The sequence below is a fragment of the Rosa chinensis genome, chromosome 4, assembly GCF_002994745.2.
Source record: "Rosa chinensis cultivar Old Blush chromosome 4, RchiOBHm-V2, whole genome shotgun sequence".
NCBI lineage: Eukaryota > Viridiplantae > Streptophyta > Magnoliopsida > Rosales > Rosaceae > Rosa > Rosa chinensis.
Genome location: NC_037091.1, coordinates 55,098,407 through 55,121,635, shown reverse-complemented (window position 1 = coordinate 55,121,635; position 23,229 = coordinate 55,098,407). Strand labels below are relative to the sequence as shown.

The following is a 23,229-nucleotide window of genomic DNA, read 5'->3' as shown; positions in this document are numbered from 1 at the left end:
GATAAACTCAAATTTTCTTCAGTCATCCATTGTTGGTTGAAAAAATAAGGAATTAGAATAGAGATTGGCTCCCTTTTTGTTTTTTTTTTTTTTGAACTGAAAATTGGCAAAAGAAAAAAAAAATTTGAAAATGTTATAAAAAGGACACGTGGCATCGTGGCATAACCGGGTACCGCGAATTGGAGCGAAATTTTCAAAAGTAGTGAGAGTCCAAACTGCATATTGGGCCGGGCACAATCTAAGAGTCAAGACCCGCCTGCCTTTCGTCTTCTCTGAGAAGAAAGAATCAACCCCCCTCCGATTCTTTTACACTTGTCTCTCAGTTCTCTTCACTCTCTCAGTCCTAATGTCTGGAACCGGAAAACGAAGCACTAGTAGTCGGAGCCGAGTCAAACCGTCCAAGCACGCCAACGACGACGAAGACGACGGCGTTTCTCTCCGCCGTCGTAGTAGGCCCAATCTCCGCCGCCGAAACGACAGCTCGATCAGAATCTTCAATGTCGATCTCAAAATCGTGCTAGGGCTCAGCGTCGTGGCCTTCTTCGTCATTTTGTTTTTCATCTATAACCTCATGAACCATGTCGCACACCCTCAGATACCTAGGGTCGTCACGCCATTCCCTGCTCCGAAGCTCATGGACCTCCCTCAGGTTTCGAATTTTGACTCGCTGTGATTTTGATTTTGTTTTTACTGTTACTGTGTGTAATTTAGGGAATGATTTTGCTGCCTGTTGTTGCAGTTTCAAGGTGAGCATAAGGAGAGCTTGTATTGGGGAACGTATCGGCCTCATGCTTATCTCGGAATCCGAGCTAGGTTTGTGTTGTATTTTCTTGAATTGTTAACATATAGTGCATGCTTGTCTGTTGCTTTTGTTGTGATGCATTGTGTATTTTCATGGATATTGATCATACTTTTCTGTTTGGGAGTCAATTTTTTGTCTCTGCATCACTAAAATTATGCAATTGCTCACATGATTAATAGTATTTCACTTGATGTGATCCCAGTATTTCGCAGATCCATTATTTATTCATCTACTGCAAATGATGTGCTGGTAACTATATATGTTTTATCTGGCAGGACTCCTCGGTCTTTGATTGCTGGATTAATGTGGCTAGGTATACAGGACGGTAGATATTCCCTGCGGCATTTTTGCCAAGATTCTGATGGTCTGGCCCAATATGGTTGGACAGATCATGATGGGCGCACTTATGGACATCAAGTCATTGTTGACCAGGGAATGAAGTTGGCCACTAGTTTCTTGAAATCGAATGGGGAAGACAGTGGTTACGGGGGAGATTGGGCAGTTCGACTTGATGTACAAAACCACAAGTAAATAGCCTGACTTAATTAACACTTATGAAATTACATTGTTCTACAAGCTTTATCAAATACATGGGGTATGGACAAAGTCTGATGGGGAGATTCCATTGAAATGATAGATTGTGTACTGTACTTAAATGTATAATGAGTAGCAAACCCCTGGATCTTCTCTTAAATTTTCTTTGTTAAGAGACGTTGACAGCTTTTTTTTTTAAGGTTAGATGAAATTTACTTATTCATACTTTATACATGTGTGTTTCAGCATGTAACTTGGCAGAATTAGGCTGTCTTCTTTAGCCTATCAATCTTATATTGACTCTTTTCATCGTGCCGCTTCACTCACAGATCTAACGGCAATGATGAACTTTCGAGAAGTGCACATCTCTTTTTCTATTTGGCTGATGAAGAGGGAAATGCTCTAACTGTAGGAGAAGACACATTGGGAACTTATGAGAATTCCCTCCTTGCATCTGGTTCTCGTATGGATGTTGGAAGTTGGCAGCTGCATCTAAAATCAGAAGTAAGGCTATGATTTAAATAATAAACAACTTTTTGAATGAAACATGCCAGGGAGGACACTAGGAAATATATTACCATGAACCACCAAGTTTTCTTGGTCCACTTTTTTCGCATTAGAATGAACAAATGCTGCCATCGGGTCAATGTTCTTTGTGGTATTCGTTTTAGAAACTAGCTAACAGTAATGAATAACCTGAGTATGCATTACATTTCTGGACAAAACCATTTGCTCTCATACAGCCCACCATTAATGAAAAAATTGATCTCATATCTCTATTACTGATTCAGTGTCAGTTCCACCCGATCAGTGTTCTTGGTTATTTTTCGGTTGTTGTATGTTGCTGAAAGCCTTCATATTCTGTGTTCCATCTCCAGGATGATTTGGAAGTTCATTATTCTGGTTTTAAGACGCCTCATATTCACAACTTATCTGATCTTGTCCAGGAAAATCTTGGACTACAAGTAAGTCAAATTTGTGTACCGTGTTTTTTCATTAGACAGCCAAGAACAAAATTTCAGCTGTTGATTGTTTCTTCTGATTCTTTTCCTGACTACTTGGATGTGGTTTCTAGGTAAGGAAATTTAATCGACTGCAGCTACCTGACTCATCTGAAGATTATCCAAGTATTCTGGTTTTTCAGGTAGGTAGTCATGGCAGTAAAGAGTACATGGTATTTGGGAAAACATCATACTAGTTTGACTAATCGCTGATCACTGTTTTTGTCTCCCCGTTTTACTTTCTTATCTACTCTCTCCTCTGCTTTTCCATCCTTATGCAGATTTCCGCTAAGATTCCTTTCAAGGTGGATATCACATTCGTATCTGGAACTGGTTTGGAAAGTTCAAGAGTAGAGAAACGTGTCAGCAGCCTTACGGGTACATCTTCCTCTAGTCCCTCATAATCTTGATAAGAAATAAAGATAGAAACACACAGGTATCTACTGATACACAATATGATAAGCTTAGGAAAACTGAAGCCACTTCCAAAGATCCAGCTTTGTAGAAAGATTCCCTTAAGGGGTCACTAGTACTGAATCAGGAATCAATGTTTCATAGTTGTGAAGTAATGGTTGAAACCAAGGTTATTCTGCCAGAGTCTTGCAGCTAATTTTGCCTTCAACCTTGGGTTTTGTCAAGATTACACTTCTGCTTTCTGCTTTTCTTTAACCTCTGAAGTGAGTCCCAATTGAAAAGTTATTTCTCTGCTTGACTTTTTGTTTGTACTCTATGATATCAAGGTACTTCGCTAACCAGCCAACTGAAAGAGAAGCAAAGAGAATTTGACTCGAAGTTTGAGAAGACCTTTAACCTAGCTGACAAGGTGTTTGGATATGTATTTGCAGAATAATGCATTTTATTACAAATTATTGCATGCAGAATGACCTGGAATGGCTAGTTGAAAGTCAAATCTCTATGTAGTCACAGAAATATTTCTCTTGAAAGAATCATATATATTCACACAAAATTATGTGAAAATACATATAGTATTGTTCAATGATACTGTTGTTATTTTGCATAGCATAGTGAAAAGGTTAAGCTCATTCAGGCAAGTGATTTAATTTGATGAGTGACTCCATTTGTTGAATCACTTTCTGTGATATCTGGGACATGTCTATGCTTTGTTCTATTTTTGGTCACAAGAAAAGAAGTCATTATCACATTCACCTTTAGCTTTGTGACTCTTCCATTGATTTCGGGATTGATATTTAGTTTTGAGAAGCCTATGTCTAAAATTCAGCATGACAAATTGATAGTGGCGGCTGATGTTTTATATTGCAAGCAACTTTATAACATTATGCTAAACTTAGATAAATACATGTGCATCATGAGAATTCATATAACTTTGAAAAAGTTTCACTTGATGTGCTTATTTGTTATTCTGCAACAGACTTCTAAACTCATGGTATTATTCTTGCAGGTTGATCCTGAATCTATTATTGCTGGTAAGGCTGCTATTGGAAACTTGTTGGGTGGCATCGGCTATTTCTTTGGCCAGTCAAAAATTGCCCTCCCTAGGGATGTGAATGTAAGTCATTGACAACTTTTGTGGACTACTAGTTCCCCTTCAATGCCTTGCACTTCTCCTTTATTTTTGCCAAAAAAGAGAAGGAAAAAAAAAATCATTTTCTTATTTCCACTTTATCCTCTTGTTGTTCTTATTCTATGGAAACAAAGTTCTGTTAACCAGTTACATGAGTATGCTAGTGATTACTGATTTTATTGCTGAGTTAATACAAGAATCACAAACAAGGGTGTTCTTAAGACTAATAAGATATTAGAAAGATAAGGTTGAATCATGATATGTGTTTTCTGGCTGGTTCCGTAATAGAATCATAAACTGACTGTGACCAATCTTGTGTGAAACTTCTGGCTGATCTTTGGAGCTAGAAATGCACTTCCTTGTACTTAATTTCAGTCTTCATCCATGTATACAACTATACATTGACAAATCATACAGTCGGACATTTCCTCGTGCAGCTAGCAAGTCAGGATAATTCTATTTCATATTGGCCTGCTGAGCTTTACACAGCTGTTCCAAGTCGACCTTTCTTTCCAAGGGGATTTTTGTGGGATGAAGGCTTTCATCAGCTCTTGATCTGGTTAGTTGTTTAAAGTTTTTCAACCTACATGGTACTCTACATGCCTGGATTACAGATCATTTGCAAGTCGTAAAATATAACATGAGGTTTTATTGCATATTTACTGAACAATGTTATTTTTCTCTCTCGAAAATAAGCTTGTATTAGATGACCCAAAATCAGCCAAAATACATATGTACTATCCGTCTCATTCTTTTTGTTCGAAACATTAGATGACCCAAAGATCAACCGAAATATACTGTACTGTATGTCTATTTTTGGCAAATGCCAAGTCTTTCATATATTAATTTTTCATGTTGAGCAGGCGCTGGGATACACGCATTTCCTTGGACATCTTAGGACACTGGTTAGATCTTATGAACATTGATGGATGGATTCCACGTGAGCAAATTTTAGGTGCTGAAGCTCTCAGGTGATATGCTTGTTCAAATATTTGTATAAGGTCAGATCTTGGATTCCATCAGTGCAAGTAATTTGGAAACTGTTTTCTTGTGCACCTGCAGTAAAGTCCCCAAGGAATTTGTTGCTCAACTTCCATCAAATGGAAATCCACCAACTCTATTTTTAGTATTACGTGGTAATGATATTTAAATTCCTTTTGTTAATCTCTCTGTACATTACATTTAAGTACTTTTGCGTGGTTATCCCCCTAAAATTCCAAGTTTAGATTGTTCATGAAGATAATATGCTGTGATACATCGTTATATAATGACTTCATAGTGTCTTATGATACTCCCGCAGTGGTATGCTGTCTGCTTGAAAAATTATTGTCGTGATTTATATATGATTTGTAATGCGATTGAAACTTGGTCTCTCCAGAACTACTTCATGGTTTAAAGAAAAATCAGTTTACTGCTCCTGAAAGCAATGAGATCTCTTCATTCCTAAAACAGGCTTTTGTTCGCTTAGAAGCATGGTTTCAGTGGTTCAACACTACCCAGTCAGGTATGTAAGGTTTTTCCTTCCTGTAGTCTCTACCATTCATTGTTCTATATTGGAACAGGAACCATGATTTGACAATTGACCTTTTGACTGATATGGAGGGAGATTGTGTGAAAACAGGAAAAGAAATTGGCGCCTACTACTGGCATGGAAGAGACCATACAACAACGCGGCAACTAAATCCGCAGGTTCTGTATCACAGGATTTATTATTCTATTTAAGGCTTGACATTAAACAAATTTTGTTTTCTTTTTTTCTTTGTAAGAATGTAATTATCTTGGGCAATTTTGCTCTAATTTGGATCAGATTAGGAAAATTTCTCTGTTTAAATACACATAAACTGACATGATATTATGGTTCTCCAGACACTGTCTTCTGGGTTTGATGATTATCCTCGTGCTTCTCACCCAAGTGAGGATGAACGTCATGTAGATCTTAGATGCTGGATGCTTCTTGCAGCAGATTGCTTGCATTCCATTTCGAAGCTTTTTGAGGAGGATAACAAATTTGGAAAGGTATAAATAAGAAAAAGAAATATATAAGGAAACACCTCTCAAGTTTACCAGTCACTTGACCTTTAAAAAACTGATGCAGGAGTATGATACTACAGTTAAGATGCTCTCGGATTTTGAAATTCTGAATCAGGTTAGTTTTAGCTTGTCAATATCACATTCATTTTTAAAGTTTATGTTGCGTACATTAACATATATTTACTTGAATATGTACTTTCTCGCTATCTTATTTTAATGTTTTATTGTGGTGCGGGGTGTTTGAAGACGACTTTTTACCAAGTTTAATTGAGTGTTGTAGTATAATGATATGCATACCTCCTATGTTCTTGATGCTTGAACAGATGCATTATGACGATGCGTATGGAGCTTACTTTGATTTCGGGAATCATACAGAAAAGGTATGTTGCTTGCATGTCATATATAATCCTTTTAGTTCTTTTTCGTCTTCTTTTTTGTTCTGATTTTTCTGTGGCATTGATTGCAAATGGTAAATGGTTTCCTTATGATTGTCATTGATAACTTGATATGTTGGATAAAAGGTGGTCTGAACATTTCACAAAACTGAATGATGATTGGTTCTGGGGCTAATGCTTTTTTGTAACATCATAGTATGTGCTGTCATGTAATTATAGGTTTTTACAAATTTTATGCCGTACTATTGATGGTTTGCTTCTACGTTGAATGTCCATGACATAAAAATTTTCCTGGTGGATAGCCTCTTCTCCTTTCTGCATTTATTATGTCTTGTTAATTTTGGGCATTTGTTCCATCATTCTAGGTTCGTTTAAGGTGGAAGGAAATGATGGTGGGACACAACTATCCAACTCGAGAGCTTTTACGGGAAGTATTGGAAACTCCCAAGCTGAGACTGGTTCCTCACATTGGCTATGTTAGTCTTTTCCCCTTCATGGGAAGGATTATTCCAGCTGTAAGTTATATGTCATCTGAATGCAAAGATTTGTTCTTGTTATGTTACCAATTTGACCCCTCTCTCTCCTGTTTGATTATAAATCTCTATGTTTAACTGCACAGGATTCGTGGATTCTGGAGAAACAGCTAGATCTTATATCAAACCGGAGTATCTTGTGGACAGATTTTGGACTGCGTTCTCTTGCAAAAACAAGGTGATCATGTATCTGTATACATCTAAATCGATTGTGCTGGTTTTCTTGATGGAGATAATTTTCTGTGACTTCTGAGGACCATTTAATTCTAAGCACTAAATATTTCTTCTTTTATGCAATAGCTCCATCTATATGAAACATAACACAGAGCATGACGCTCCTTATTGGAGGGGTCCAATATGGATGAACATGAATTACATGATTCTTTCATCACTCTATCATTACTCCACAGGTATGTACCCTGAGCCCTCTAGCAATGTAAAAAAACTAATAATATCAAGAAATTGTCATTATCAAAAAGAAAACAGAAAGAATTGCCCAACCAAGCTTCATATCTTCATTTAATTACTGTTTCTGTTTCAGAGGATGGGCCATATAGAGAAAAGGCAAGAACCATATATGATGACTTGAGAGGCAATTTGATTAGGTATTTGAAATAACTCATTTAATGCCTATTTATTTGCTTGCGCTTATCTATTATATTCGGTCTAACTTGGTTTACCACTTGTGCTGCAGAAATGTCGTTCGGAATTACCACAAAACTGGGTTCTTCTGGGAACAGTTTGATCAGAGAAATGGCAAGGGTAAAGGTGCACGCGTATTTACTGGTTGGACATCTCTTGTCTTGTTAATCATGGCAGAAGCTTACCCATAGCTGGAGCACACAATATAGGACAGATCAATTAATACAGGGAGGAACATGAAAATCGATTCCAAATTTTGGTTTCTGAAATTTCCCCCGAAAGTATAGCTGTGTTTAATGCATTTAAAGCAGATACTGTACTTGTAAAATGTCCCAAGGTGCACATGTGGTGGGGATCAGATCACTTAAAATGCCGTGTGCATTATATGTAGTCGCAAATCAGAGGCAAGCACTTGATCTTCTGATTGGCAATGCAAGAGTCTATTAGAAGGTAGGAGTGGACATTGGGTTGCTTAGTCGATTTTAGGTTACGACCATTTAATATCAGCCCTACTTTTCTAAATTAAACTATATGTGCATTTTGAGGCGGTAAACTGTGTTTAATGGCCGAGTTGAAGAGCTTTGTAAGACCCCAATTTAAAGAATTTCAAAGTCTAGTGTGCCAATACTGGTGGTGCTTTTCTAAATTATTAACCACCCATTAAGATATGACTCAAATATGCAAGCAAAGTTTTTGTTGGAAAATTCCTTTTAAATTTAACCAAGAACCTACTTTGGTTTGGAATGAGGTACTATGACATGGAAAATGCTCCACCGAGGATCTAAACTAATTTATCTATTGCATACAGCCACACATATGATGAAAAGAAGACTGACAAATAACAATCTAGCTGTACAAGTTTCAGAAAAGTTTGCACATTCAGTGCAAAAGTAATCAGAAAAATTAGTTCTAATTCCCTCTGATCAGATAAAATGATTTCCACAATTTCATTCGAAAGTCTGAAAAAATGAAAAATAAAGGGCCGCACCAAGTACAAAATCAAACTCAATTACTAATAATAACAAGCAAATATTACAATTAAAATCCTAACTCTTGTCGTTTTGCCTTTCTAACACATATTATCTGTAGTGTCTGGCTCCTCAGCCATTATAATCTCCATATCCCTAATATCACGCTTCAAAACATTGCCTAGTCTTGCAATAGCCTCAGTCTGTTGTTGTAAGACCTGCCCCCAAAAACAAAAGACCGTTCATTTAACCAACTTATGCATCATAAGCTGTCAACTATTTTGAAGGACAAAGCAATAACTAATACTCTAATAGCAATCCACCCAGTATTTAATCCCAGAAAATAGGAAACTCTTAACAGAATTCAACAATATTGTATTTTTTATATATATAAATTTCAAGATTCAACATAATAATTCAGATGGCATTTCAAATCAAAGAATGAAGTCAAAATGATGTTCTCCAAAAATTGAACTCTCACCTCTTGCATATCAGCAAGACTCTGTTCATGTATTTTGGTTGATCCTGGAAGAGAAACAAAACCACCAGCACCAATAGAATTTGCCTGGACTCGGGATATAGTTCGCAGGTTTTGTACCCTGCTAGAAAGCTCAGCTCCAGGTCCCTTCAACTGGAGTTCCATTTACTTGTTAGTGCCTTCAACTGACCAATGTAGAATGTATAGGAAAAGGTTGAAGGGTCATAAAAATACCTGTCTAGTTATTGAAGCTAACTTCTCAGCCAACTCAGCTTCCCCTTTCATTAAAGGCAATCGGAAACCTTTGCCCTCCAGTGCCTCCAGTATTCTCATTACCTTTTGTATACCAGAAGGAAACAAGATATCAAGACACTTACCAAATTAATGAATGTATAACCAACCCACACAAGAATAATCTAAACAACCCAAATAGACAAACATCGCTCATCCAGCCCATAAGCCTGATGGCAACCAGATGTTGGTCAAGTGCTGTCGCAAGGTATTTTCAATCTAAGTAAATAAAAACCAGAGGCAAAACATAGCACCATGAATGTGAACCTCATTTCACAACTGTCTATAGCTGAAGGAACTAGAATAATTCAAGCTACTTATGAAATCCATCTTACTAATTTTAACAGTCTCCTAAACCTCTATCCAAATAAATTAATAACCAAACTAGCGTTACCCACCCTCAACAGGCGCCTTTCAAGACCTTGCTCTTTCTGTCTCATTCTTTCAATCCGAGGAATAGTGTCAGCTTGAAAATGTCTTTGAAGCTGCAAACAATATAACATAATAAAGCCTTCTTCAAAGTTAGATGCATAATAGGAGATGAAAATTGAAGCTATTTAACGGTACCATCTTCACGTTGCTTTGGGTCATTTGCAGTCTCTCAGCATCTGAAAGTATGACTTCATCTTGGAGCTGCATCAACTCAATTTGACAACACAAACTTCAGTAAACGGTGACGAGGAGAAACAGAAAAAATAGGCAAAACCGTTATATCCAACTAAGATATTCCCCAAATTTCAGAAAACCAAATAGGGAAAATCGTTAAGGAGTAACATTTGCTTTATAGTTATACTTTCATCGTCAAAGTGGATTTCAATCGGTCAATTTAAAATCAATACTTTGTAATCAGGGAGTTCAATATAATACATATTACAGAAACAAAGAATGTATCGAACAATGGATAAGCAATCCTCTAGTAAACACAGAAAGCTACAGCAAAGCAAACAAGAAACACAGACAACAAAAACCAAACCAGAAACTCTAAGAAAGTAGACAACTGCAGCTCTCCAATTCCTAAACTCTGAAGAGACTGAAGCCAGAAATAAGATTATATATGCGTGCACGCCATTTTCACCATGCAAAACAAAAACATTGCATTTTTCTTTTCAGTTTTCACCCATCTTTAACAATTATCATCACATGGTTCTTAACTCCTCATAATTGTATTCAGTTATAAACCTAACTATCTACTCGAACCATTTTAGCTCAATAGATGCATCAGCAGCCTCAACAAAAGATATGGTAATTCAACCGCAATCTTTTTATAAAAGCAATGTGGCTTACAATTTTATAGTATCTATCCCAAGTTTCAGTGAGCACAAAGCTAGTCAAAACCCCTCCACTACAGCATCTTCATCAAAGTTGAAATTGATAGATACCAAGTATCATTGTATTTTCAACTAAAACTAAATATAACTAACATGGACTCTTTAGTATTATTTTATCACAGGTTCAGCATCAACAATAAAAACACACACAGAAGTATTAGACTTATCTCTATGCTTCAAACTAAAAATGATTACCTTCAGGCGTTGTGAAAGATCCTTAAAACCCTGAACAAGCTCAGGCCACAGCCGTTCTCTGTCAGTACTTGACAGACCTTCAAGCTTCCCCATAGCCTCTGCCCACATTATCTGGCAATAAAAACTATTCTCCAAACTTAGCCGGAACAAAAGAAAAGAAAACAAAACCAGATAACAGCACTAGTAAACAGAAAAATAAAAGGGAGAGAAACAATAAACTCACATCCGATACACCAGCAGGCTTCAACCTAAACTGCGGATCAGTTACACTAAACAACAGATGCTGCAAAAATCAAGACAGTCAATTCATTTCTCACATATAGATTCTCACAAGTAACAGGACAATAAGAAGCTGGGTTAAAACAAGCATGATTTGAGACAAACAACCAGAAATGTAGGTTGGGGAAACTAATGCATTGGAAAATTATAACAGAAAAATGAACAGAAAGTAGAAAAACGAACCTTAAAAGCATATTTAGGGTTACCAGGCTCATCCTTATAAGCGTCAACAATTGCCTATTGCAGAAAAAATCAAATGGGCTCAGATTAAACCAAATTGATAGAGCTAGGGTTGGGGATTTGCAATTTACAACCAAAAACAGAAAAGAGCAGACCCTCACCTGAATGTCACGATCGGCGAGAGAGTAAGGGAGAGGAGCCACGGGAGCCATCTGAGTGGTCAATTGAGTAGGAAAGGGACTCTGAAACGACGGCGTCTGCTGCTGCTGCTGCGGCGTACCGAACGGATTCTGAGTCCCAAATCCACCGGCGGAGGGAGCTTGTTGCTGAAACGACGGCGTTTGCTGTTGCTGCTGAGTCTGAGTAGAGAAGGCGCTGGAGAACAAGGAGGTCCCGAAGCCGCCGGTGGAAAACGACGACGTGGTGGGAGTTCCGAAGGCGGGGGTGGAACTAGGAGTGAAGAAGGACGGGGTCGTCGAGGGAGTGCCGAAGGCTGGAGTCGAGGATGGAGTCCCGAAGGCGGAGGTCGAAGCCGGAGTGCCGAAGGTTGAAGATGGAGTGCCGAAGGCTCCGAAGGGAGAAGAGGACGTCTGAGCTCCGAAGGGAGAAGACGACGATTGAGCTCCGAACATTGTGACTGATGGTGGTGAGGGTTGAGAGAGTGTGGAAGTGGAGGTAGAGTAGAAACCCTAACCCTAATTCTGAACCAGAGAGAGCGGCATTGGAAGACTGTTAAGAGGAGTGTGCAGAGTTATGCAGCTCTCCAGCAGTGTTGGACGTTTTGCCTGCTCTCTATGACCTTTTGATTTTGAGGGGCCTGTTGGGGTTTATGAAGAGTAATTCAAATGTTTTCAAAAAAAAAAAAAATGTACCATTGCTTCGGAGCTCGGACTCTCGGAGTGTGTGATGTTTCGAATTTTCAATTTTCACCCATTAGATTTACTTTTTAATCGAATCCAACGATTAGAAAACCTAAAACATGCTTCTAACTGTGTTCCTAATCATGTGATCCAATATAACATAATCTATGAAGATCTCAAATAATATTGTAATCGTTTTCTCAATCGGGAGTGAATTTTAGTAATTTAAACAGTCAGTGAGCGGTACTAAGTCAGGTTCAAGTCGCGTCAAGATATTAAACAGTACAAACACAAATCCACCTCGATTTAACGTGTCATATAATCCGAATATTTGGGACAATTTATGATTGCTAATATGTTTAAGAACAGAGCTTATTACATGTTATGACCAGTCCTTTCAATAAGACAAGGCACATAATCAAACATCAAATACCTCTCTCAACCAGTTTCTCCATATAGCTGAAAAAAGTTACAAGCAAGAAAGCCCAAAGGTGTACAGGTTTACAGTTCACTAATTCGGAATAATCCCAGTAGAACAAGCTAATCGATAAACAGAGAAGCCCCAAACCAAAAGTAAATGATAAAAGTAAAACGAAATCCAGGCAATGCAAAAAGTTCAGAACAGACGGTTATTATCAGAATCCAAATCCATGCAACGCAAAAACTAAATCACTAGAGTCCTCGATTCAAGAAGTTCACCGAATGTTTTCTAGAGTATTATTTAGGTCCTCTAACTCTCAGGCACACCTTTCACACCGTGATTCTAACAGAGCACAAGCACGGACCAGACAGCTCTACCTCTGAAGTCTGCCACTCTGATCCTGGAGCTGCATTTGGATCATACATCAGAGTACGGTAACCAGGTTCCTGCTCTAGTGAGAACAGTAGAAGTTTCTCACCCAGTATCCCAAATCGAAATTCAATACTTGTGCTTCCTGTCAGTGGAATTTGCACCGTCTTCCAGGAATTGTCCTCAGGATTGAAAATTGATAGTTTCCGCTGGTTCTTCCACTCCATACAGAAGAGCTTCTTTTCCAGCACAGCCTGAGTAGTGACCATAACACAACCATTCTTCATCTGACACCAAGTGTGGGTCTTGGGATCGTAGACATCAACAAACTTTGAATTGCCAATAGTGAAGCTTGACCTTCCACCCATAACATACAGCTTTCCCTCAAATCCACATGCAAAACAACCATATCTTGGCCGGCGAATACTCTCTATCAAGGTCCAAGTATCAGTCTCAGGATTGTACACCTCGGCACTAGATAGGATGTTGCCATCTGTACTATAGCCTCCAACTGCGTAAACCAGGCCAGATAGTTCTGCACAAGCAAAGTCATATCGAGCCACATTCATCTCTGCTGATTTGCTCCACCTACAATTGCAAACTATAATGTCACACAAACGACAAAGTAACTAAATAAACAGGCTGATTATTATAAGGCTAAGCTTGTACAGAGAACAACATAAACATGCAATGTTCAACTTATAGTCATGTACCATATTCATTATTGGACAGGCAAAACTCTAGGTACTCTAATAAAAATATATGAACAGCAGCAGTTAATGAGGACCAATTAAACAAACATAGTGCTTCTAACCTTTACCAGAGATCAAAAAAAGGTGCTAATGTTTTTCCATAAAAAGACCAACTATGGAAAAGTAAAAAGACAATCACTGCATGCTAAGATATCACATCCAGATGCTTTTAACTCTAAACTTGAGCTTAAAGTAATTCAATACAACTTAAACCAATAAACACTCAAATATAAGTGATTTAAACTTGAAAGTTGTGCAGTGGATCAGATGATCCCTAGTCTGCCATTTTATTTGAACAAATCATAAAGAAAGGATCTAAATTAATCAGGCACGGCCTTTTCCAGAGAATGAATAATGAGAATATAAAATACAAAATTCCCAATGAGCAGAAGATTCAATATAACTAGCCCAAACTTCCAAACTTGCTAACCTCTATAACTCAATCTATCAATGTAATAGTTTTTCTCACTAGTTGAGATAGAGAAATGTTAAAGATCAAACATAATTCCAAATCTTGCAGAGAAACGAACACAAAAACAAACCTGTTGATACAAGAATCATATTGGTAGACTTCTGATGATGCCACAGCAGTCCCATTGATCACAGAAAAACCACCTACAATAACAAGCTTTCCGCTGAGAACTACCACCCCAAATCCAGATCTTGTTGGACCAGGCATTGGAGGAAGAATGCGGTGCATATGTCCAAGGCAATCCAAAACCTCCCAATGGCTTTCCTTTCCTTCAGAATCCGTGGTTAACACATAAAGCCACTCCTGAAGCAACCCAGCTAATTTTCGGATAGTTGTAAATTCCTTGCTTTGAATAAAATGCCTCCATTTCTTACACACATAACTCATAGAATGGAAGTCTGAACGAGGAACAAGGGCAAGGCAACATTTCGATATGTCATCTGGCAGTCCAGGTAGAATGGGGGTGTCAAAATCATCTGTGGCTTCAGAACTCAAATTACGATAGCTTTTTGAATGGATTGGTGTATCTTGCTTGAGCAAAGTGGTTAAACACATATTTGGTTCTTTGAATCTCTTGTTTCCACTCACAAAATCAGGCATTTTCTAGATTGAGAAGCTATGAGCACATAAAAAGAAATGCAGATCACTCTCATCTATGATCAGTTAGGTTTCGCCCACAAATTTGCATACTCGGAAATAGCAGACATTTGATTAATGGAGTTCGTGATATCCGTCACCTATAATTTTACAAGACCAAGGCATAAAAAATGTTGCAGAACGCATCACATGAGCAGTATATGCTGGCAATTTTCTATGTTTTGTCCAGTGAGGTCCTAATTCCATAACAAAAATTCTGCTCCAAGAGTAGTTGCTTTCTGAGTTGTTTGTTCCTCCACACATGACCCGAGTGTCTGCATATCACAGGGCAAAATTAGTGCAACTTAATTACAAGAATAGTAATAAAAAAGCAATGAATTAACATATTATCAGTTGTTAGTAGAACTAGATAGGCCATAAACCATACCAGTCAATGCCATATACTTGGCAGGTTTTAGCCCCCTGTAACTTCCATGATATATAATCACCTGAACGAAGCATAAACAACAAAAATTAGCTTCAGAGATTATCGTAGCAGAATTGTAGCAAATAAAAAGGAAGGCAATCACCGCCAAGATAGCAGCTGCAAGAACCAATAGAACACACAAAATGCACTCTCATTCCATTTGACGATCATCCTACGTACGTACTCCTTGTGGACACCATTCATTTAGCATATATACTAACTTATAAGCCTAAACTTCTTAAAAGGATAGGTCATGAAATGACCAATTCACCACATAAAACAGTTGATACAAGTCACCATGAACAGATCACCCACCGGTTTCCAGTTTCCAAATCTCAATCATTATCATTAGACCTGGGCTAGAATCCTTATCCAGATACAGCAAAAATCGTGCTGAACCAGATCTAATAAATAAACTCACTATTACTGGATCGAATCGATAAGAACATAAACTACACTTGATCTTAACCAAAAAAATCCCTTTGATTTCTTTTTTTCTTTTTTTGCTGCGAAAAGTTTCAGAACTTCACACATACCAACATCCCACACCGACAAATAAGACAGACTGAAAATACATGCACATATGCAAGAATTCCAGCTCGCCGAGAACCGGTCATATATTTTCATCAGCAAATACGAATCAAATCTGAACCTGCCAGCTTGCATACAAGCTAGCTAACTTGGTATCAGTAAAACTGGCAAGACTCATAAAAGAAACAAATGCATACACCAAATGGGGGGTCAATCTGAATGTCAAAAAGGGAAAGTAGAATATGAAGAGAATAGAGAACCTGTGATAAGGAGATTAACCACAGCAGTGGTGTGGGATTTTGGTGGAGGGATGGGGTTCTTATAGGTGGATGAACAAGCCGAAACAGAAGGGAGAGGAAGAACACGTCAGGATGAGATTTGGTATGGCGCAAAACGGGAAAGAAAGAGAGAGAGAGAGTGAGAGACAGAGATCGACGACCTTGGTTATGTTCCCGAAACAAAGGAGATAACACACAGTTTTGATTATTTTTCGTATATTTATATATATCCTTTTGGTTTTCTTTTTTCCTTTTTTCTTTATATTTCTCTGTCCGAAGTGGACACTTAGAACTATCTAAGTTCTAACCTCCATCTGTTGGGAAAGTGTGGATTTCGTGTTTCACGATCAACAAGTCAAAAGGAGGGGGTTTGATTTTTCATCAGTGATCTTTTAACACGAACAAGAAAATTAATAATAATCTCAAAAAGAATCATAACAGAATAATTGTGGTCACTCAAATTCGATTCTTACTGACTCAAAATGGTCAGTTTTCTTAATAGTTAGTACTTTTTTTTTTTTTATCAAAGTTAATAGTTGGTACTTGGTAGAATGATCTTATGAAGACCTTAGACATCAGCCTATCAAATTATTGTCACTTCTGCCGGCTTTAATTTACAGATTGCTTAAGTTGTGGAGTCAATTAATGTGACATGGGGTTCGAATATATAACTTTCTAAATAGAAACTTAGAAAGTCATTGTCTTACCATGTAACTAAACACACACACTCTTGTTTTTTATTCAATATACTTTTATTACACATTAGAGTAGCAAAAATTGAAATGTGGATAAAACCGAAACATCATTCTCGCGAGAGAAAAAAAATCTAGATGATGCTTGAGTTGAACAACTAGGTTGAAATGGACAATTGATTTGCACTGTTTGAGGATCTCAAGTATCAACGATCAAGCGCCACAAAAAATGGTGGAGTGATTTCTTTTATGAGTTTATCCAACAGTCAATTCAGAATTCAGAACATTATCCATGATCCAATCTTTACCGCTATTGGAAGCCACAGATTTCCGAACAGTTCAAAATCCTCCGCCACCTGTTTGGTGAAAACCACAGAATCCCAGTATTCCGGGTATGTCCGAATCTCAAGGCTATGATTTGACTCCTTGTAGATTCCATTATCGTGATGAGAGTTGGTGTTGCATTTTTCCTGGTGGCATTGTCGTAATTTCAGCTTGGATTTGCAGCATTTGTGTTCTGGCGGGATGAGGAAGCTGTCAGTTGGGATTGGTGGGGATTGGAGGTTGAAGACGACGGCGCATGAGTCGTCGGATGGGGGTGGGACCCACGGTTGAAGGGGAGATGAAACCGACGGACGGAGTTAGCGTGGCCTTTCCGTTATGGGCTGGGCAGCCTTTTGGCTCTAGCGTCACATACACTTCATTTTTTTTTTTTTTTTTTATTTGGAACATTAGGATTCTTATTATATCATTTTGGGAAAGGTTCTCATTTTATTTTTATATTTTGATGAAAACATGAAACATTGTTTAGATTATAATTGATTCATCCAATCACGCATTGCGCATCAGAATTAGGTGTTGGTTAAGGGCCAATGAATCAAAGGTTAATCAACTTGGTCAGAGATTCAACAAAACACAAACCAACGTATCGCAAAGCCAAACCAATGTACTTATAATAGAGAAAAGAACAATCAAGAATTTCCCTTATTTCAGAATTTGTAAATTATTCAAGATCTTCAAATATTAAATTTGGTAAAATTATAAATTTAACAGTCGAAAATTTTAAAACAGTAAGAGCATCTCCCATTTAGCCCACCAAAAACAGAATATTCCCTCTAATATGCTTTTTTGGCCTACCAACAAAAAGCAGATCATCACATCCAACTGCTATAATTTGAAAATGACTATAATTCCCAGCTCAGAATATATTTTCAAGTATGGTTTTGACGAGGCTATCAATAAAACTAGTCATTTTAGTTAAATGAAAATAAGTATATCATAAAATTAATTATTACACATTTATTTTAAAAATTCTAAACATATCAAATATTGGGTTCATATTGAAGATCTCAACAAGATATTTATAATGATGTAATTTTAATATTTAGTAACATTATAAATAATTCATGTATATAGGAAAAATGATTTTTCTTAAATGTAAAATTCATGTTCTTAAATAAACAAAAAAACAAAGTCAGTAGGGCTCACCATTTGGCTTACCAAATCTGAGCCCAAATTTGCCCTAGCAAATTTGAGAAGACCAAATTTTTATCTTGGTCCATAAGAAATAGCTTACAGTGGGAGGATGTTTTAGGCTATAAATGAGATTATAGCCTACGGTGGGAGATGCCCTAAAAGCTAGAAAACATATACAATATTACAAAATCAGAATCACAAGTGAAGTTTGAGAAATACAATATTACACATAATATAAGTGAGTATTTATATAATAGAATTCATAACAAAAAGTCAAACGATTATGCATATGTTTACTCCAAGACAGTTGATATAAGGGAGCATAAACAATAATGGATTGAGTGATTGAGAAAGAAAGAAAGAAAGCGTGCATGTATTAGTATTACCAGAAAGTCCATCTCTAGCTACAACGAATATGATTCCAGATTGATAGCATTAGCATTCATTCCTGCCGCCCATTTGATATAATATGCAGTAGCTTGTTAGAATGGTGTGGCTCTACGGCTGGTGTTTATTGTCACAGCTGTTCGTCGGAAAGGGCTAGCGGACACTTTGTCGGCTTGTCATTAGTGGAGAATCTATACATGATATTTTCTATTTTGGTGACCATATTAACCTAATCAGGATTGAAACTTCCTTGAAGCTAAGCTTTTTGTGGCCAAATTTGTTTAACTAGTTACTTTTTTTTATCATACATCAAGCTTCTAATCCTCGCTTGAGCTGGAATCCAGTTTTGGGAAGAAGTTAAAAATGTGTCTTGTCATGGTGGGTGACTGGTGGGGATTTGCTGCCCTCCCTATCAACAATGGACGGATAAATAAGATTGTTACTGATTTTTAAGATATTTCATCGAGCATTCTGTACTTATTTTTAACATCCTAATTTATCAAAAAGGGAAACAAAATTACACAATAATTTAATTCGATTAATAATTAGTATTGTTCAATAAGACTTTTTTTGTCACATTTTTTTTTTTAATCACTTGAGACACAATGGACTTTTTCATTTCCACTGAAATCTCATAGTATTACATTTTGGGTCTTTCTAAATGTACCCAGCAAATATCTATGTATACCCAGCAAATTAATTTTATATGATTATCCTCATACGAAATTACATTAAAAGTCATGGTAAATTAAGATAATAACAAAAAAAATCATAAAATCTAAAATTCTTTGTTCTGGATAGCAGTTCATTGTGTTCAAGTTAATACGTTATTTCTTCCGGCAAAACTTCAAACCCAAATTTCAGTTTTCATTATAATTGTTTCATCTCTAGCAAGTTGCGAGTGCAACTACGATTTCAGAAGTAGCGATGACAATGAAGATCGGTCAAATCTATAGCTAGCTGGTAAGGATTAAAAGATCAGAAACATGAGTCAGGCAGTAGCAGCACCAACGGCAACAATAGCAGCAGCTATTTTGGGAGGAGGAGCGGCAGGTCAGTTTGGTGACACCACGTACACTAAGGTGTTTGTTGGAGGACTGGCTTCGGAGACCCAGAAGGAGACCCTGAATCTTGAGCAGTTTGGCGACATCTTGGAGGCTGTTGTCATCACGGGCAGATCTAAGGGCTATGGATTTATGCGTATATATATAATACATCCTATCATTCTCTTCCACTCATCCATCTCTTCTTCAATTCTTTTAGTTGATTTTGTAGATATTACATGCATGGCTTACTAATTGTTTTCTGCCAGATCTTGATGAAACAAATACATGAATATATTTAATTAATTATGATATTAATCTTGGTTAATTTGTACTAGCAGATAGATGTTTATACATATGATGGCATATATGGGTAGGTAACCTTTCGTGAAGCAGAAGCAGTGATGAGAGCTTGTGTCGACACTGCTCCAAAATCTTATCAAAAGACTTCGGTAGTTAGCCACCAAAGAGCGAAGGAGGTAGCGACGACGATGTCTTAAGAGAAATTCTTGAATTTGGGACTGCGTGTGGGTTTTGCTCAGTGTGAGATTTGCAGCTAGCGTGAGTTATGGGTGTGAAATTTGCTAAGTGTGAGTTTTGCCGGGTTTAATTAAAAGTGAGGGTATTATTGGGAAAGTTGTTGGGTGTAATTAGAAATTCTATAATTTTACTGAGTGTGAAAAACTTGCTGGGTCTAGATAGATATTTGCTGGGTACATTTAGAAAGACCCTACATTTTTCATATCTTTTATACTACTTCAAAGAATGTTATATTATGTTTTTTTTTTTTTTTTCTTTCTTTCATGACAGTGCTTGGATCTTCTTTTTTAACTTAAGCTCTATGATATTTCGGAACACAACATAATTACTCTTGGCTGTCATAGCTCGTTGACAGAGAAAAGTATCAATGGCATTCCAAGGGTACGGTTAAGGCCAAACTTTGTTAATCTGGCCTTTCATAGCATTAAGAGATGTATACAAGACTTATTATTCTGTACGGGGCAGGCAAGACACATCCCTAAGACCTTAACAAGCTTAGTGTTAGTCAGAGCTGATTTGAAATAATCCGATAATGGCTTCTTGGTGATGAGTTTGATGACCATAGATGTTCATGTTTATCATGAAACGTAAGTTTTTGCTGTACTAAGCCTAGAAAGGATAAGAACTTGTTCAGTCTTTGATAATGTGTAAAATCAAATTAGGTTACCATAACCAGAATAAAATAATATCATTGACCTATATATGGACATTGTTTTAATTTGTCTATTCTGAGTAAATGGCCCTTAGATCAATGGTGAATATTTATTTTTTTGGTCAACAAATCCACTTGTCAACCATTTTACTCTTGTTTAATTACAAGTTGATATCATTCTACTAATTCAAAGTAAATGCAACTTTGTTAATTGCTAAAGGAATGGGAGTCATTGAGTTTTAGACTTTTAGTCGACTCATGTGTTTATCCATATATTGGGAATTAAAATACTTCTACGCCATCGTTTGGTTCGCATAAAATAAATATCAAGAAATTAAAGGAAATTTATTTCTTTTTCGTGCGTTTGAGGTACAAAAGTAACGGAAATACTCTCCTGAAGCAAGGGAAAATAGTTTATTCCAATCACTAAAGGAATCATTCTCTCTTCTTTCCTTGCATTTATTACTCACAACACTTTATTTTATTCCATTAATTACAAATTTTTTAACAACTTTCCTGAAAACTTTCCTAATGTTATCAAACATCAAAATGAAAAGTTCTTAGAAAATTTCATTTCCCTTCCCATGAGAAAGACAAAGGAATTATTCTTTTTTATGAACCAAATGAAGCATTCCAAGTGACTTGTGGTCTCATGTGTATATTAACGATTTGATTTGATAACGAGAGCTAGTTATAATCGAAGACTTTACACAATTACCAATCACGCTCCTAATTATCCAAATTCAAAAAGAATTGTTATTCTTGAATCCTGAAATTCTAATATTCCTCGCTTATTATAGTATCTAGATTTGTTGATACTGATAGCTACACAACTAGTAACAAAACTGATAACTATAGTGATAAAGTTCTTTAAAAAAAAAAAAAAAAATTTGAAATGATCGATTCGTAGACTTTCATATATGACCATACTTTGAGTATTCAATAGTACAAAAGAGATCACTCCGTTTGACACTATATTGCGCACAGAGTAGTATGTAGGTAATATATTCTACTTAATTCCAAACGACGAACATGTAATTCTGGTACGCTAGAATCAAATACTTCTATGAAGGCTCATAGATGAGTTCCTACTAAGCATAGACAAAATAGACACCAATAAATTAGAACAATAAAACATATATATATATATATATATTTATATATAAAGCACAAAGTGCTTAGACCGAATCGAAACCCACTAAAACCACTAGAAAAGATGGATATCTGTGCACAGACCAAACCGAAGCCCACTAAACTGTGCATCAAAATGAAAGTGGAGATTGCGTTTGGACGAATGAAATATGATGGTCTGGGTTTTCATGAATAAGGCTCTTTTCACAACTCTATAAAATGTAATATGTAAATTTTTTACCAAAATACATCTTTGGTTTATGTTTACTACATATAAAAACTCATTCCTACAGTATCGTGCGGATTCGTTAGCTAGTATAATATGAAAAATCAGGCAAGCACAGAAGAGATTACTCCGTTTAACACTATTTTGCGCACAGAGTAGTATGTAGGTAATATATTCTACTTAATTGCAAACAATAAACATGTAATTGTGGTACGCTAGAATCAAATACTTCTACGAAGGCTCATAGAAGAATTCTTGCTAAGCATAGACAATATAGACACCACAAAATTAGAAAAGAAAAAAAAAAAAAAAAAAACCTCACAAAGTGCATAGACAGAATCAAAACCCACTAAAACCACTAGAAAAGATGGATATTTGTGCACAGACCAAACCGAAGCCCACTAAGCTGTATACCAAAATGAAAGTGGAGATTGTGTTTGTATTATTCAGCAAAGAAATGCACATGTATTATTCGGTTAACCTGATCTAACTATACAGTCAAATATTCGGTTAGAAAAACGTAATATGGTAAATTTATAAGTTTGAACTATACGTGTATAATTCGGCTTGTAATTAAAAAACATGTTAAAAAATATAGATATATAAAACATTGTTTTTGTAGGAAAATAACTAATAAACACTAGAAAACTAATACTTAGACAACAAGAGCAAGTTAAAACTGATATCCAACAACATATGAATGAAAATAAGTCTTTATCATATCCAATGCAATGACAACTCTAATCTTTATAAGAGATTCAAGTGTAGTTTGAATGAGCTAATGATTATAAGAATGAAATTCTGATCAAGCTTTAATGCTTTATCTTTTTATATATTGTTATACTTTGTACTGTATTAGAACTCTAATAGTTCATGAGCAATTATACAGAGTTTGATTCTTTCAAGATCCAACTTTCTAAGTTCCAATTAATCTTGGGGAACTTCAAAAGTATATTGCTTTAAAGATTTAAGCCTTTAACGTTTACATTTTTTTTTTTCCAACTTCCCATATTTTTGGTCTGTATAAAACGTATACATGTATAAAAAGGTCAAACTTAATAATATGTGAAAAAACTCAACCTACGCTTTCAATACTTCATACATAAGTTTTTTTTTCCATTTATATGCGTATAATA

The 23,229-nt window shown here is 36.4% G+C and overlaps 3 protein-coding genes across 4 annotated transcripts; 1 reads left to right on the top strand and 2 right to left on the bottom strand.

Moving 5' to 3' along the window:
• Nucleotides 1-244: 244 nt before the first annotated feature.
• On the top strand, nucleotides 245-8,008 carry LOC112200307 (mannosyl-oligosaccharide glucosidase GCS1). Its single transcript, XM_024341331.2, has 22 exons — nucleotides 245-649; nucleotides 740-813; nucleotides 1,078-1,329; nucleotides 1,666-1,840; nucleotides 2,215-2,301; nucleotides 2,412-2,480; nucleotides 2,619-2,715; nucleotides 3,078-3,160; nucleotides 3,758-3,865; nucleotides 4,318-4,439; nucleotides 4,744-4,851; nucleotides 4,943-5,016; nucleotides 5,259-5,384; nucleotides 5,502-5,569; nucleotides 5,747-5,896; nucleotides 5,976-6,026; nucleotides 6,235-6,291; nucleotides 6,672-6,821; nucleotides 6,926-7,017; nucleotides 7,140-7,249; nucleotides 7,381-7,444; nucleotides 7,534-8,008. Exons 1-22 carry the CDS (start codon nucleotides 347-349, stop codon nucleotides 7,670-7,672), a joined length of 2,559 nt encoding a protein of 852 aa, XP_024197099.1. The 5' UTR covers nucleotides 245-346; the 3' UTR covers nucleotides 7,673-8,008.
• Nucleotides 8,009-8,384: 376 nt separating this feature from the next.
• On the bottom strand, nucleotides 8,385-12,015 carry LOC112197950 (nuclear pore complex protein NUP54). Its single transcript, XM_024338931.2, has 9 exons — nucleotides 11,362-12,015; nucleotides 11,204-11,257; nucleotides 10,965-11,024; nucleotides 10,742-10,852; nucleotides 9,786-9,851; nucleotides 9,617-9,703; nucleotides 9,162-9,263; nucleotides 8,931-9,080; nucleotides 8,385-8,667 (listed from the first exon to the last, which is right to left on the bottom strand). The coding sequence occupies exons 1-9, from the start codon at nucleotides 11,830-11,832 to the stop codon at nucleotides 8,551-8,553; spliced, it is 1,218 nt and encodes a 405-aa protein (XP_024194699.1). The 5' UTR covers nucleotides 11,833-12,015; the 3' UTR covers nucleotides 8,385-8,550.
• A 462-nt stretch (nucleotides 12,016-12,477) lies between these two features.
• Nucleotides 12,478-16,151, bottom strand: LOC112197682 (F-box/kelch-repeat protein At1g67480). Of its 2 annotated transcripts, none has more exons than XM_024338447.2 (4): nucleotides 15,929-16,151; nucleotides 15,099-15,159; nucleotides 14,145-14,985; nucleotides 12,478-13,438 (listed from the first exon to the last, which is right to left on the bottom strand). In XM_024338447.2, the coding sequence occupies exons 3-4, from the start codon at nucleotides 14,672-14,674 to the stop codon at nucleotides 12,811-12,813; spliced, it is 1,158 nt and encodes a 385-aa protein (XP_024194215.1). In that variant the 5' UTR covers nucleotides 14,675-14,985; nucleotides 15,099-15,159; nucleotides 15,929-16,151; the 3' UTR covers nucleotides 12,478-12,810. The 2 variants fall into 2 exon arrangements, with proteins under 2 accessions (XP_024194215.1, XP_040375153.1); XM_040519219.1 differs by lacking the exon at nucleotides 15,929-16,151 and adding an exon at nucleotides 15,674-15,909.
• Nucleotides 16,152-23,229: the final 7,078 nt, after the last annotated feature.